Source organism: Sander lucioperca, chromosome 20 (genome assembly GCF_008315115.2).
Source record: "Sander lucioperca isolate FBNREF2018 chromosome 20, SLUC_FBN_1.2, whole genome shotgun sequence".
Taxonomy (NCBI): Eukaryota; Metazoa; Chordata; class Actinopteri; order Perciformes; family Percidae; genus Sander; species Sander lucioperca.
The window spans coordinates 16,181,770-16,194,902 of NC_050192.1; the positions used below are offsets into that span (position 1 = coordinate 16,181,770).

General features: G+C 46.7%; 1 protein-coding gene across 2 annotated transcripts in view; it reads left to right on the forward strand.

Annotated features, from left to right (window-relative positions):
- The window catches only part of si:ch211-137a8.2 (uncharacterized protein LOC777613 homolog), a 63,180-nt gene that overhangs the window by 18,290 nt on the left and 31,757 nt on the right, over positions 1-13,133 (forward strand). Inside the window, exon 2 of one of the 2 annotated variants that reach the window (XM_035995849.1) lies at positions 11,505-11,723. In XM_035995849.1, coding sequence (XP_035851742.1) covers positions 11,515-11,723 — 209 coding nt within the window. In that variant the 5' untranslated portion in view covers positions 11,505-11,514. Of the gene's footprint in view, positions 1-11,497; positions 11,724-13,133 lie in introns of both variants that reach the window. The other variant, XM_035995848.1, reaches the window with a different exon arrangement.

The window sequence follows — 13,133 nt, forward strand, 5'->3', positions numbered from 1 at the left end:
CATTGTCATGTTTCTTTAGAAATAAACAACGGACAAATAGAGTATTTAAACGCTCCAGACGTAAAGTTATTCGCTGTCAAAGTGGCGCCAAAATGAATGGCAGTCAATGGAATGCTAACGGGGGGTGATCGCTTTGTAGCATTAAAATGGCGCCATAGGACGTTCGCGGTCCGAGGAGAGGCTTACCCCCTTGGTTTTTCCGCTCATAGGCGCTAGGGGAAGCTAGACGACCACCATTCAATCCGAAAAAAAGTCATATAACCATTCCAGTGACTCGAAACTTTTCAGTTAAGGTAAATTAAGCTAAAAAAAAATTGCATAGTTCCCCCTTTAAAGTCTCACCTTGCTTTGCCAGGTAACCGTGCAGTAGTACAGTAATAAACCGATTCCTTCCACTTCATGAAAACATTTTCTTTAATGCAAGTTTTCATCCTGCAGCCTTGGATGGAAATACTGTTGCATTCATGAAATGAGGGGAATTCAAACTCAACATTTCCTACTTGCAACGTTTTTGGTCTGAAAGTTAAATTACCATAATGGAAGTTAAACACAATGTGCAGAGTTAAAGGTCCAGTGTGTAATGTGTTTAGTTGTCCATTATCAAAATCTGTGTTGCCCATTCACAAACTTGTCCTTTTTCATGAATATTTACCTCCACCATCAATTCCAAGTATTCCTATTGGCTTGAAATTTTACATTTGCATTCACCTGAACTGGGGTAGACACTGTATTCATTCACGTTAGCCGGCAAGGGACATACAGGACGTACTGCTCCGCCTTTCGCGTTTTTCCTACACATTGGACCTTTTTAAAGTGGAAAGCGGACAACTTTTCAACCACCAAAGCCCTGGCTTCTTTCCAAAGCAAGAAACAACCGAAATAATCCAAATTTAAACTACAAACCATGATATCCACAATAAAGGCAGAGTAAAATACCTATAGTATTAACAGAGCCCGTCTACGGAAAGACGTTCCACTCCCTAGTTTAGTTACTCCACTACATTCATCTGTTGCAGCTTTAGTTACTAGTTACTTTAGTTACTCCACTGCCTTCATCTGTTACAGCTTTAGTTACTTTAGTTACTCCGCTACATTCATCTGTTGCAGCTTTAGTTACTAGTTACTTTAGTTACTCCGCTATATTCATCTGTTGCAGCTTTAGTTACTCCACTATATTCATCTGTTACAGCTTTAGTTACTTTAGTTACTCCACTACATTAATCTGTTACAGCTTTAGTTACTAGTTACTTTAGTTACTCCACTGCCTTCATCTGTTACAGCTTTAGTTACTTTAGTTACTCCGCTACATTCATCTGTTGCAGCTTTAGTTACTAGTTACTTTAGTTACTCCACTACATTCATCTGTTACAGCTTTAGTTACTAGTTACTTTAGTTACTCCACTGCCTTCATCTGTTACAGCTTTAGTTACTAGTTACTTTAGTTACTCCACTACATTCATCTGTTGCAGCTTTAGTTACTTTAGTTACTCCACTGCCTTCATCTGTTACAGCTTTAGTTACTTTAGTTACTCTGCTACATTCATCTGTTACAGCTTTAGTTACTAGTTACTTTAGTTACTCCACTACATTCATCTGTTACAGCTTTAGTTACTTTAGTTACTCCGCTACATTCATCTGTTGCAGCTTTAGTTACTAGTTACTTTAGTTACTCCACTACATTCATCTGTTACAGCTTTAGTTACTAGTTACTTTAGTTACTCCACTGCCTTCATCTGTTACAGCTTTAGTTACTAGTTACTTTAGTTACTCCACTACATTCATCTGTTACAGCTTTAGTTACTTTAGTTACTCCACTACATTCATCTGTTACAGCTTTAGTTACTAGTTACTTTAGTTACTCCACTACATTCATCTGTTACAGCTTTAGTTACTAGTTACTTTAGTTACTCCACTACATTCATCTGTTGCAGCTTTAGTTACTTTAGTTACTCCACTGCCTTCATCTGTTACAGCTTTAGTTACTTTAGTTACTCTGCTACATTCATCTGTTACAGCTTTAGTTACTAGTTACTTTAGTTACTCCACTACATTCATCTGTTACAGCTTTAGTTACTAGTTACTTTAGTTACTCCACTACATTCATCTGTTACAGCTTTAGTTACTTTAGTTACTCCGCTACATTCATCTGTTGCAGCTTTAGTTACTAGTTACTTTAGTTACTCCACTACATTCATCTGTTACAGCTTTAGTTACTAGTTACTTTAGTTACTCCACTGCCTTCATCTGTTACAGCTTTAGTTACTAGTTACTTTAGTTACTCCACTACATTCATCTGTTACAGCTTTAGTTACTAGTTACTTTAGTTACTCCACTACATTCATCTGTTACAGCTTTAGTTACTAGTTACTTTAGTTACTCCACTACATTCATCTGTTACAGCTTTAGTTACTAGTTACTTTAGTTACTCCACTACATTCATCTGTTACAGCTTTAGTTACTAGTTACTTTAGTTACTCCGCTACATTCATCTGTTGCAGCTTTAGTTACTAGTTACTTTAGTTACTCCGCTACATTCATCTGTTACAGCTTTAGTTACTTTAGTTACTCCGCTACATTAATCTGTTACAGCTTTAGTTACTTTAGTTACTTTAGTTACTTTAGTTACTCCGCTACATTCATCTGTTGCAGCTTTAGTTACTTTAGTTACTCCACTACATTCATCTGTTACAGCTTTAGTTACTAGTTACTCCACTACATTAATCTGTTACAGCTTTAGTTACTTTAGTTACTCCACTACATTCATCTGTTACAGCTTTAGTTACTAGTTACTTTAGTTACTCCGCTACATTCATCTGTTACAGCTTTAGTTACTAGTTACTTTAGTTACTCCGCTACATTCATCTGTTACAGCTTTAGTTACTAGTTACTTTAGTTACTCCACTACATTCATCTGTTACAGCTTTAGTTACTTTAGTTACTCCACTACATTTATCTGTTACAGCTTTAGTTACTTTAGTTACTCCACTACATTTATCTGTTACAGCTTTAGTTACTAGTTACTTTAGTTACTCCGCTACATTCATCTGTTACAGCTTTAGTTACTAGTTACTTTAGTTACTCCACTACATTCATCTGTTACAGCTTTAGTTACTAGTTACTTTAGTTACACCACTACATTCATCTGTTACAGCTTTAGTTACTAGTTACTTTAGTTACTCCACTACATTCATCTGTTACAGCTTTAGTTACTTTAGTTACTCCGCTACATTCATCTGTTACAGCTTTAGTTACTAGTTACTTTAGTTAATTTACACGTTAAGATTCCTGCACACATAACCCTTGTAGTTTATAAAATCTGATGTTTAATTATAAAGTAAACTATAACGTCCTACTGGTCCAGCTGACATGATTAGACCATCAAACACACAACTGGTTGTTTCAGATTTTTTTGCATTGAGTACTTTTACTTTTCACCGCTGCCTGGAAGGCACCAGGATTAGGCAATGGTTAGGGATTAACTCTACGACCACACCGCCGCCGACTTGAGCTGCAAAGAAGCTCTGGCTGCCCGGTCAAGGACGCTTGTCAGAAAGTCCGGGGAAGCTGTTTGAGGCTTTGGCCGCTCTGACGTAGCAGCTTTCTATGTTCATCACGGAAAAAGATCAAGCAGCCACTGCACGGCCAATACACTGACACTAGAAACCTTTTATAAATTACATATATAATGACAGAATGTGTATTGGTTGTTGGTCGCAGCGGTGTCTGTTAGCAGTTAGCTCGCTCGTTAGCCGCTGAACCGCAGCAGCGTGCAGGCAGAGTGAGCAGCCGCCAGCTGTTGATCCGTGCAGGACTTCACCGTGAGCGGACTGTTTAGAGACCATGTGACCGGCAGGTAACGTTAACTGGTCCCTATACGCAAATATCATAAATGATAGGGAACCCAGCAACGGCCATGATGAGCTTCTCCTCCTTTTTCTCTGAACTAATGTTTTGGTAGGAACCAAAGTTTACATCGTATGTTTCTCTGGGATCAGCCAGCGTGAAGGACGTCTATATTCTGATTGGTTGCTGTCGGTACACGATCCGTTCTGCCTGCACGATCCGTTCTGCACATGCGCAAGATAATACTGTTTTACCGAGGATACGACCTGCACGATCTGTTCCACGCTAGCCTATGGCTAGCCTCCACCGGGAAGCTAACGTTAGTTTAGCTAACAGCTAATTCGGCTAACCGCTAGCTGACAGCTAGATTCAGTCTAAAATAACGTTAACTCAAACTTAATGGGAAAAGCAGCTACAGCTAAATTAAGACTTCACAGTAATAACAATAAAGACAAGTATTGAGTGATTGTATTTTAAATGAGCACAAGTAAAGTAGAACTGACGTAACAGCTGTTATATATGTTAGGTGTTTGTTATATATGTCAACGTTTATTTTCAAGTTTTATTTTGAGGGTCTTTTAAAGTTAGTACATGCTGTCTCAGCTAGCAGTTAGCCGAATTAGCTGTTAGCTAAACTAACGTTAGCTTGCCTGTGGAGGCTAACGGCAGACTGCTACAATCAGCTAGCGGTTAGCCGAATGAGCCGTTAGCTAAACTAACGTTAGCTTGCCTGTGGAGGCTAACGGCAGACCGCTACAATCAGCTAGCGGTTAGCCGAATTAGCTGTTAGCTAAACTAACGTTAGCTTGGCTGTCGACCGGAAGTGTGGAACAGATCGTGCAGTGTCGTAAATCCTCGTACAACCGCGCATGCGCGAACATTTTGCGCATGTGCAGAACGGATTGTGCAGGCAGAACGGATCGTGTACCGACAGTTGCCGCTGAACCGCGTCATAGCTCATTACCATAAAGTTGACCTACTTTCAACTTTCTGATTGACGCCGACAGATTTGCAGCTCCTTGCAGCTGAGAGAAGCAGCTTCCATTGAAAATGAATGACTTCCGGTATCTTTAGAAGATCAAGTCGGCGGCGGCGTGGACGTACAGTTAGGTGCCTTATTTTTTTTTACAGTGCCGTATTACTTTAGTAAAGGATCTGAATACTTTTTCCACCGCTGCACACACTTTTTCTTAATTTAAATGAGTCTAAGCTTAGTCTTAAGAGTCTTTTTCCTCTCACCTCGATCTCCTCTTCGGCTCCGTATCAACATCAGGGTCCAACAAAAGCCGCTTTCATCTTAATGACATGAATTCACTTCCTCTCTTGCCACGGTGTGGAGCAGCGGAGGTGGTATCCTCATCATCTCAGCAGGGACGAGTCTTAATAGCGAAGACGAGCTGCTCCCTATCTTTCCCTTCATGCTGCTCTGTCTGGACTGCTTCTGGTTTCCTGCAACATAATCCCTTTTCCTCTGCAGGGGCATGAAATATTACAGTATGTAGGGGAGAGAAATCTTCTGCTATCAGAAAGAAACATCTGCCAACAGGGTGAGAAACAAACTACGTGATGAGATTTCTTTCAAATCAGGCCACTACCAAATATTATATGACCCTTTTTTAACGTGGAAATGTAAGCAGTGGAACTTCAGGCTACATTTACATCGCTACATTTTGGTTTTTAAGCAGACTTTTGAGCCAAAAGCTATCTCGTCAACATCCTGGTATACTGGGCATAATACTGGGGAGGCAGCGTGGAGACTCCGCCCACTGCTGGTAGTTGCCATGGTAACGTTAGTAGCTTTAAGTCTGAGAGAACGAGACATCGTGACCGATAAGACCCAATCAGGAGGAGAGACGTTGGCGTCAGTGTCGGTGTTGCCAAAGGTCTCCGTTTTAGGGGGTCGGAAACGCCAGAGCAGGGGGAACGAGAGGGGGAAACGCCAGAGCAGGGGGAATGAGAGGGGGAAACGCCAGAGCAGGGGGAACGAGAGGGGGGAAACGCCAGAGCAGGGGGAATGAGAGGGGGAAACGCCAGAGCAGGGGGAACGAGAGGGGGGAAACGCCAGAGCAGGGGTAACGCCAGAGGGGGAAACGCCAGAGCAGGGGGAACGAGAGGGGGAAACGCCAGAGCAGGGGGAATGAGAGGGGGAAACGCCAGAGCAGGGGGAACGAGAGGGGGGAAACGCCAGAGCAGGGGTAACGCCAGAGGGGGAAACGCCAGAGCAGGGGGAATGAGAGGGGGAAACGCCAGAGCAGGGGGAATGAGAGGGGGTAACGCCAGAGGGGGAAATGCCAGAGCAGGGGGAACGAGAGGGGGAAACGTCAGAGCAGGGGGAACGAGAGAGGGGAATGCCAGAGCAGGGGGAATGAGAGGGGGAAACGCCAGAGCAGGGGGAACAAGAGGGGTAAACGCCAGAGAAGGGGGAATGAGAGGGGGTAACGCCAGAGGGAGAAATGCCAGAGCAGGGGGAACGAGAGGGGGAAACGCCAGAGCAGGGGGAAGGAGAGGGGGGAACGCCAGAGCAGGGGGAATGAGAGGGGGGAATGCCAGAGCAGGGGGAATGAGAGGGGGAAACGCCAGAGCAGGGGGAATGAGAGGGGGGAAACGCCAGAGCAGGGGGAATGAGAGGGGGAAACGCCAGAGCAGGGGGAACGAGAGGGGTAAACGCCAGAGCAGGGGGAACGAGAGGGGTAAACGCCAGAGCAGGGGGAATGAGAGGGGGGAAACGCCAGAGCAGGGGGAATGAGAGGGGGAAACGCCAGAGCAGGGGGAACGAGAGGGGTAACGCCAGAGGGGGAAACGCCAGAGCAGGGGGAACGAGAGGGGTAATGCCAGAGGGGGAAAATGCCAGAGCAGGGGGAACGAGAGGGGGAAACGCCAGAGCAGGGGAACAAGAGGGGTAAACGCCAGAGAAGGGGGGAATGAGAGGGGGTAACGCCAGAGGGAGAAATGCCAGAGCAGGGGGAAACGCCAGAGCAGGGGGAAGGAGAGGGGGAAACGCCAGAGCAGGGGGAATGAGAGGGGGTAACGCCAGAGGGGGAAATGCCAGAGCAGGGGGAACGAGAGGGGGAAACGTCAGAGCAGGGGGAACGAGAGGGGGGAATGCCAGAGCAGGGGGAATGAGAGGGGGAAACGCCAGAGCAGGGGGAACAAGAGGGGTAAACGCCAGAGAAGGGGGAATGAGAGGGGGTAACGCCAGAGGGAGAAATGCCAGAGCAGGGGGAACGAGAGGGGGAAACGCCAGAGCAGGGGGAAGGAGAGGGGGGAACGCCAGAGCAGGGGGAATGAGAGGGGGTAACGCCAGAGGGAGAAATGCCAGAGCAGGGGGAATGAGAGGGGGAAACGCCAGAGCAGGGGGAAGGAGAGGGGGAAACGCCAGAGCAGGGGGAATGAGAGGGGGGAACGCCAGAGCAGGGGGAATGAGAGGGGTAAACGCCAGAGCAGGGGGAATGAGAGGGGGAAACGCCAGAGCAGGGGGAACGAGAGGGGTAAACGCCAGAGCAGGGGGAACGAGAGGGGTAAACGCCAGAGCAGGGGGAACGAGAGGGGTAAACGCCAGAGCAGGGGGAATGAGAGGGGGGAAACGCCAGAGCAGGGGGAATGAGAGGGGGAAACGCCAGAGCAGGGGGAACGAGAGGGGTAAACGCCAGAGCAGGGGGAACGAGAGGGGTAAACGCCAGAGCAGGGGGAACGAGAGGGGGGAAACGCCAGAGCAGGGGGAATGAGAGGGGGAAACGCCAGAGCAGGGGGAACGAGAGGGGTAACGCCAGAGGGGGAAACGCCAGAGCAGGGGGAACGAGAGGGGTAACGCCAGAGGGGGAAAATGCCAGAGCAGGGGGAACGAGAGGGGGAAACGCCAGAGCAGGGGGAACAAGAGGGGTAAACGCCAGAGAAGGGGGGAATGAGAGGGGGTAACGCCAGAGGGAGAAATGCCAGAGCAGGGGGAACGAGAGGGGGAAACGCCAGAGCAGGGGGAAGGAGAGGGGGAAACGCCAGAGCAGGGGGAATGAGAGGGGGGAACGCCAGAGCAGGGGGAATGAGAGGGGTAAACGCCAGAGCAGGGGGAATGAGAGGGGGAAACGCCAGAGCAGGGGGAACGAGAGGGGTAAACGCCAGAGCAGGGGGAACGAGAGGGGTAAACGCCAGAGCAGGGGGAATGAGAGGGGGGAAACGCCAGAGCAGGGGGAACGAGAGGGGTAACGCCAGAGGGGGAAACGCCAGAGCAGGGGGAACGAGAGGGGTAACGCCAGAGGGGGAAACGCCAGAGCAGGGGGAACGAGAGGGGTAACGCCAGAGGGGGAAAATGCCAGAGCAGGGGGAACGAGAGGGGGAAACGCCAGAGCAGGGGGAATGAGAGGGGGAAACAGTGGGTTTATTAAAAAAAACAAGATAAGAAGAGATGTTGCACTGTTGAGACTCGGCCATCTGTTTTTCCCGGCAGACAATTAGTTGTAGTCATCAAAGTCACAGAAGACACACACACACACACACACACACACACACACACACACACACGGAAAGCTGTCGGGTAATCATATTGGGTGACGGAGCATCAATCATTGCAGCCAATCAGACCTCTCTGCCAGCTCGTTTGTCCAATATGATGGCAGGGATTTTTTTTTTTTTTATTTGTCCGTCTGGCTCAGCTGGTGATGTCTGTGACATCATCAGTGATGTCATTCAAAATACCGTGTGTGTGTGTGTGTGTGTGTGTGTGTCTCCATATGTTCAACAGATGTTCATATTAATGTTTGTTCTCTCGAGATGTAAATGTCTTCATCTGAACCCGTCTGTCTTTGTCTCTCCGTCTGTCTGTTCTTCAGATCCAGAGAAGTCGGGGCAGAGACGTGTGTGTGTGTGTGTGTGTGTGTGTGTGTGTGTGTGTGTGTGTGTGTGTGTGTGTGCGCTTGTTTTACTATATTCGTGGGGTCCAAAAACCGGGGAATACAGTATACTCGTGGGGTCCCGACAGCTTCGTGGGGCCAAAATGCTGGACCCCACAAGGTTAAAGGTCTGTCTGAGGGTTAAGACTTGGTTTTAGGATTAGGGTTAGAATTAGGTTATGGTTAGGGTGAGGGTAAGGGTTAAGGTTAGGCATTTAGTTGTGATGGTTAAGGTTAAGGTAAGGGGCTAGGGAATGCATTATGTCAATGACGGGTCCCCACGAAGATAGTGAAACAAACGTTTGTGTGTATATGCAGCTGTTGATAAAAATGTAACGTTTTGGGCTGTCCTCGACCAAAGAAACTCGTGTAAAGTCAACTTAACACTTAATATTGTTGTGTTGTTGATTAGTTGGTTCATTCGACAGGTCTGTAAACTGAGTTTCTTCCCAAAGAATGGTGCAGATGCACCACTCTAAATGTTGTGTGTACCAGAGATGAGATGTGGAGCCAAACAAGTGAAGTCGATAGATGGTTGATAGAAATTTTTTTTTCTATCAACCACTTGTAATCTTTACACACCGAGAATGCAAAAATGCCTCCTGTTACAGCAAAAATACACACACACACACACACGCGCTGATGCAGACAGTGAGGAGGATCTATGTGACCTCTCAGTGGTGCAGTGCTGAAGCCTTGGCCTCATAACTCTGCTTTTAACACGCACACGCAGAGGCACACACACACACACACACACACACACACACACACACACACACACACACACACACACAGAGACGCGGAGTCCCTAGGTGGGAGTCTTGGAGGATGAGTCCTTGGCCTGATTAGCCTCTTGTGGGGCGGGAGGAAGCACTTGATTTATGAGTCTGGGAGGCTGGAAGTTCTCAGGTTGACACACACACACACACACACACACACACACACACACACACACACACACACTCTGTTACTGTGGTACTTGTTGAGGGAAGGAAGGAATGAGTGAGGGAGGAGGAGACTGAAGAGGAGTGAAGAAAACCAAAGATGTGAGGACATTTGTAATAAAGTGATGAAATCATAGAAATACATTTTATTTCTATGGATGAAAATGAAGATACTTATTAAAATCCAAATCAAAAGAACTTTATTTTTCCCGTGAGGGACCTTCGTTTGTGGTCAGGCACATTCAAACACACCGTACAACTATACATAGTCTGTATGAATCATACCAGGCAAGGTAAGGAAGTACAGAATCGAGGATAGAAAAATGGAGGAAAACAGAAGGGAAGGATACAGTTAAGGGCACAAAGAAGTTGGCAACACACTAACAGCTTTATAAGGTAATGAAATCAGTGTTGTTACTTTATGATGCAGAGAAACTGAAGAGACAGCAAGCAAAGAGAACACACACACACATCCAGGAGGCTGCACCAATTTACTTAACTCCACGTGTGTGTGCGTTTGTCTGTGTGTGTGTGTGTGTGTGTGTGTGTGTGTGTGTGTGTGTGTCTGTGTGCGTTTATCTGTGTGCGTGTGTCTGTGTGCGTTTGTCTGTGTGTGTGTGTGTATGCGCCTGTGTATGTCTGTCTGTGTGCGTGCGTGCGTGTGTGTGTGTGTGTGTCTGTGTGCGTTTGTCTGTGTGCGTGCATGTGTCTGTGTGCGTTTATCTGTGTGTGTACGTGTGTCTCTGTGTGTGTGTGTCTGTGTGCGTTTGTCTGTTTTTCTGTTTGTGTGCGTGCGCGTGTGTGTCTGTGTGTATGCGCCTGTGTATGTCTGTCTGTGTGCGTGCGTGTGTGTCTGTGTGTGTGTGTGTGTGTGTGTGTGTGTGTGTGTGTGTGTGCGCATGCGTGTGTGTCTGTGTGCGTGCATGTGTCTGTGTGCGTTTATCTGTGTGTGCGTGTGTCTGTGTGTGCATGCGTGTGCGTCTGCGTGTGTGTCTGTGTGCGTTTGTCTGTTTTTCTGTGTGTGCGCGTGTGTGTCTGTGTGTATGCGCCTGTGTATGTCTGTCTGTGTGCGTGCGTGTGTGTGTGTGTGTGTGTCTGTGTGTGTGTGTCTGTGTGCGTGCGTGTGTCTGTGTGCGTGCGTGTGTCTGTGTGTGTGCGTGTGTCTCTGTGTGCGTGCATGTGTGTGTGTCTGTGTGCGTTTGTCTGTTTTTCTGTGTGCGTGCGTGTGTCTGTGTGTGTTTGCGTGTGTGTGTGCGCGTGTGTGTGTCTGTGTGTATGCGCCTGTGTATGTCTGTCTGTGTGTGTGTGTGTGTGTGTGTGTGTCTGTCTGTGTGTGTGTGTGTGTGTGTGTGTGTGTCTGTGTGTGTGTGTGTGTGTGTCTTTGCTCGGAGGCTTTAAACCACCAAACAGGATGAATTTTTTTACACACAAGGAATTAGCCTTTTTGGTATTTCAGTGTAAATAATAAAAGTAAGGGGACATAAAATAATAGTATGTCATAATTATTGCTCAAGTCAATAAGCATAAATATAAAATACAAATATGAAAACATACTTAAAGAATATGTACAGTATAATCAGTTTAAAAATGAAAGAGCTGTACAGTTAACTAACTTTACAGTTTGAAGTATACTACGTCACACCTGTTTTAGTTTATGTTGTGTATGTTTCTGCTAATATTTTTCATATTTTGTCTTTTAAATGTGAAGGACTTTGGGTTTACGTGCGATGAAAAGTTACTTCATGAATGAAAGTGCCGTTCTGAGTGGGATGGGGAGTATTATTTCTTTAAAAAGTCACACTGATCCTCTCCCTCTTTGTTTCCCAGCTTGTAGAGGCCACGTGATGTCAAGATGCCACGATTCCCACCAGACCCGCCCCCCTTCAGGTTGCCACGGTGGTGCCATCCCCGCCGCTGAGGACAGTGGACGGGAAGCGAGCCATACGGAGGCGTTTCCGGTTCCTTCAGAGTCTCCTTTGCTTTCCGCTGAGGAGGAAACGCAGCGAGGGGACGGCAGCTGGAGCCAAGATGGAGACCTGCAGGGGTGTGGACAGTGAGTGGGTCAGGGGTAGCCTAGAAATCTAGACGCACCCTAGCGGCAGCAAATGTAATTGGCCGCCAGGGTCGTCTAGCAACTCTCCGCTGGCTTGCGAGCTGGCTTGTCAGGTTAGGTCAGGGTATCACTAGTCTATAGCCACGACGTTCCACTTCCGGGTTTGCTACGTTGCCGCTTGAAACTCCACCGGATGTCCCTCTTTTTCGGCCGCATGTCCGTCCCCTTCCTCTGTGTTTGTGTTGGCGTTCTGACCTCCGGTGGATTTCTGAGGACTATGGTTAACTGCTCCTCAGATCTCTGCAGGGTAAATCCAGACAGCTAGCTAGACAGCCCGGTCTCACGGCAGGTCGTGTAAATGTCACGTTATTTTTAATCTATTGATACGTGTTCACGGGCACGTTTTTCTCGTTTTTTTACGTGGTGGCCAGCACGGAAATGTGAAGTCATGTATTTCAACGGGAAGCATATTTCGTGGCCACAGCACGAAAACGGTAGGGAGTAGTATAAAGAGCCGAGAATCCACGTAGGGAGGTTGGTCGGGGGGGTGGATGGGTCACACAATATATGACTTTAACCCTGGCGAGCGGGGATCACGTCCCGCGTGTGGCGTTTAGTTTCCCGTAGTCTTCCTAATCACAACCGTCCTGTTATTGTCGCGCGTCCCCAGCGGCCGTCCTCCCGTGGCCGTCTCCTGGCGTGTGAGGCGTCCCGTCTCCCGGTAAAAAAAAAACGTGCCCGTGAACGCGTAAAAATAACGTGACATTTACACGTAAAAAAATGAGAAAAACGTGCCCGTGAACAATAGATAATAGATTAAAAATAACGTGACATTTACACAAACTGCCGTGAGACTGGGTTGAGCTAGACTATCTGTCCAATCCAGTCGAGTCACCAACTGTTGAGTCCAAGTCGAGTCGTCAAGGTTGAGTCTGTGTTGAATTCCAAGACTTGCTTACATTTCTCCACTCTGGCACCTTTTTAAAGAGCTGATATACTAATAAAAAAGGGTCTACATTAAACAAAAATGACACCACTGTCACGATTGCAAAGGGCATTTATTTACTGACTTACTAACATTTAGCGGTGCTCTTTCCAGCATTGGATGTAAAATCCGTGTAGGCCAACTTCACGATCCGGGGCACATCTCTCTGCATTTTCCAAAATGTGAACATGCAGTAGGGAGCCCGCGAATCATGCACTACAGTTGCATATATATCGATATCAATTCCTTTGTTACGAGAGTAGTGAAAGTATGCGCAAGAATGCAGCGTTAAGTAGAGCTGGGCAATATATCGATGTTATATCGATATCGTGATGTGAGACTAGCTATCGTCTTAGATTTTGGATATCATAATATTGCATAAGTGTTGTCTTTTCCTGGTTTTAAAGGCCTCCATTACAGTAAAG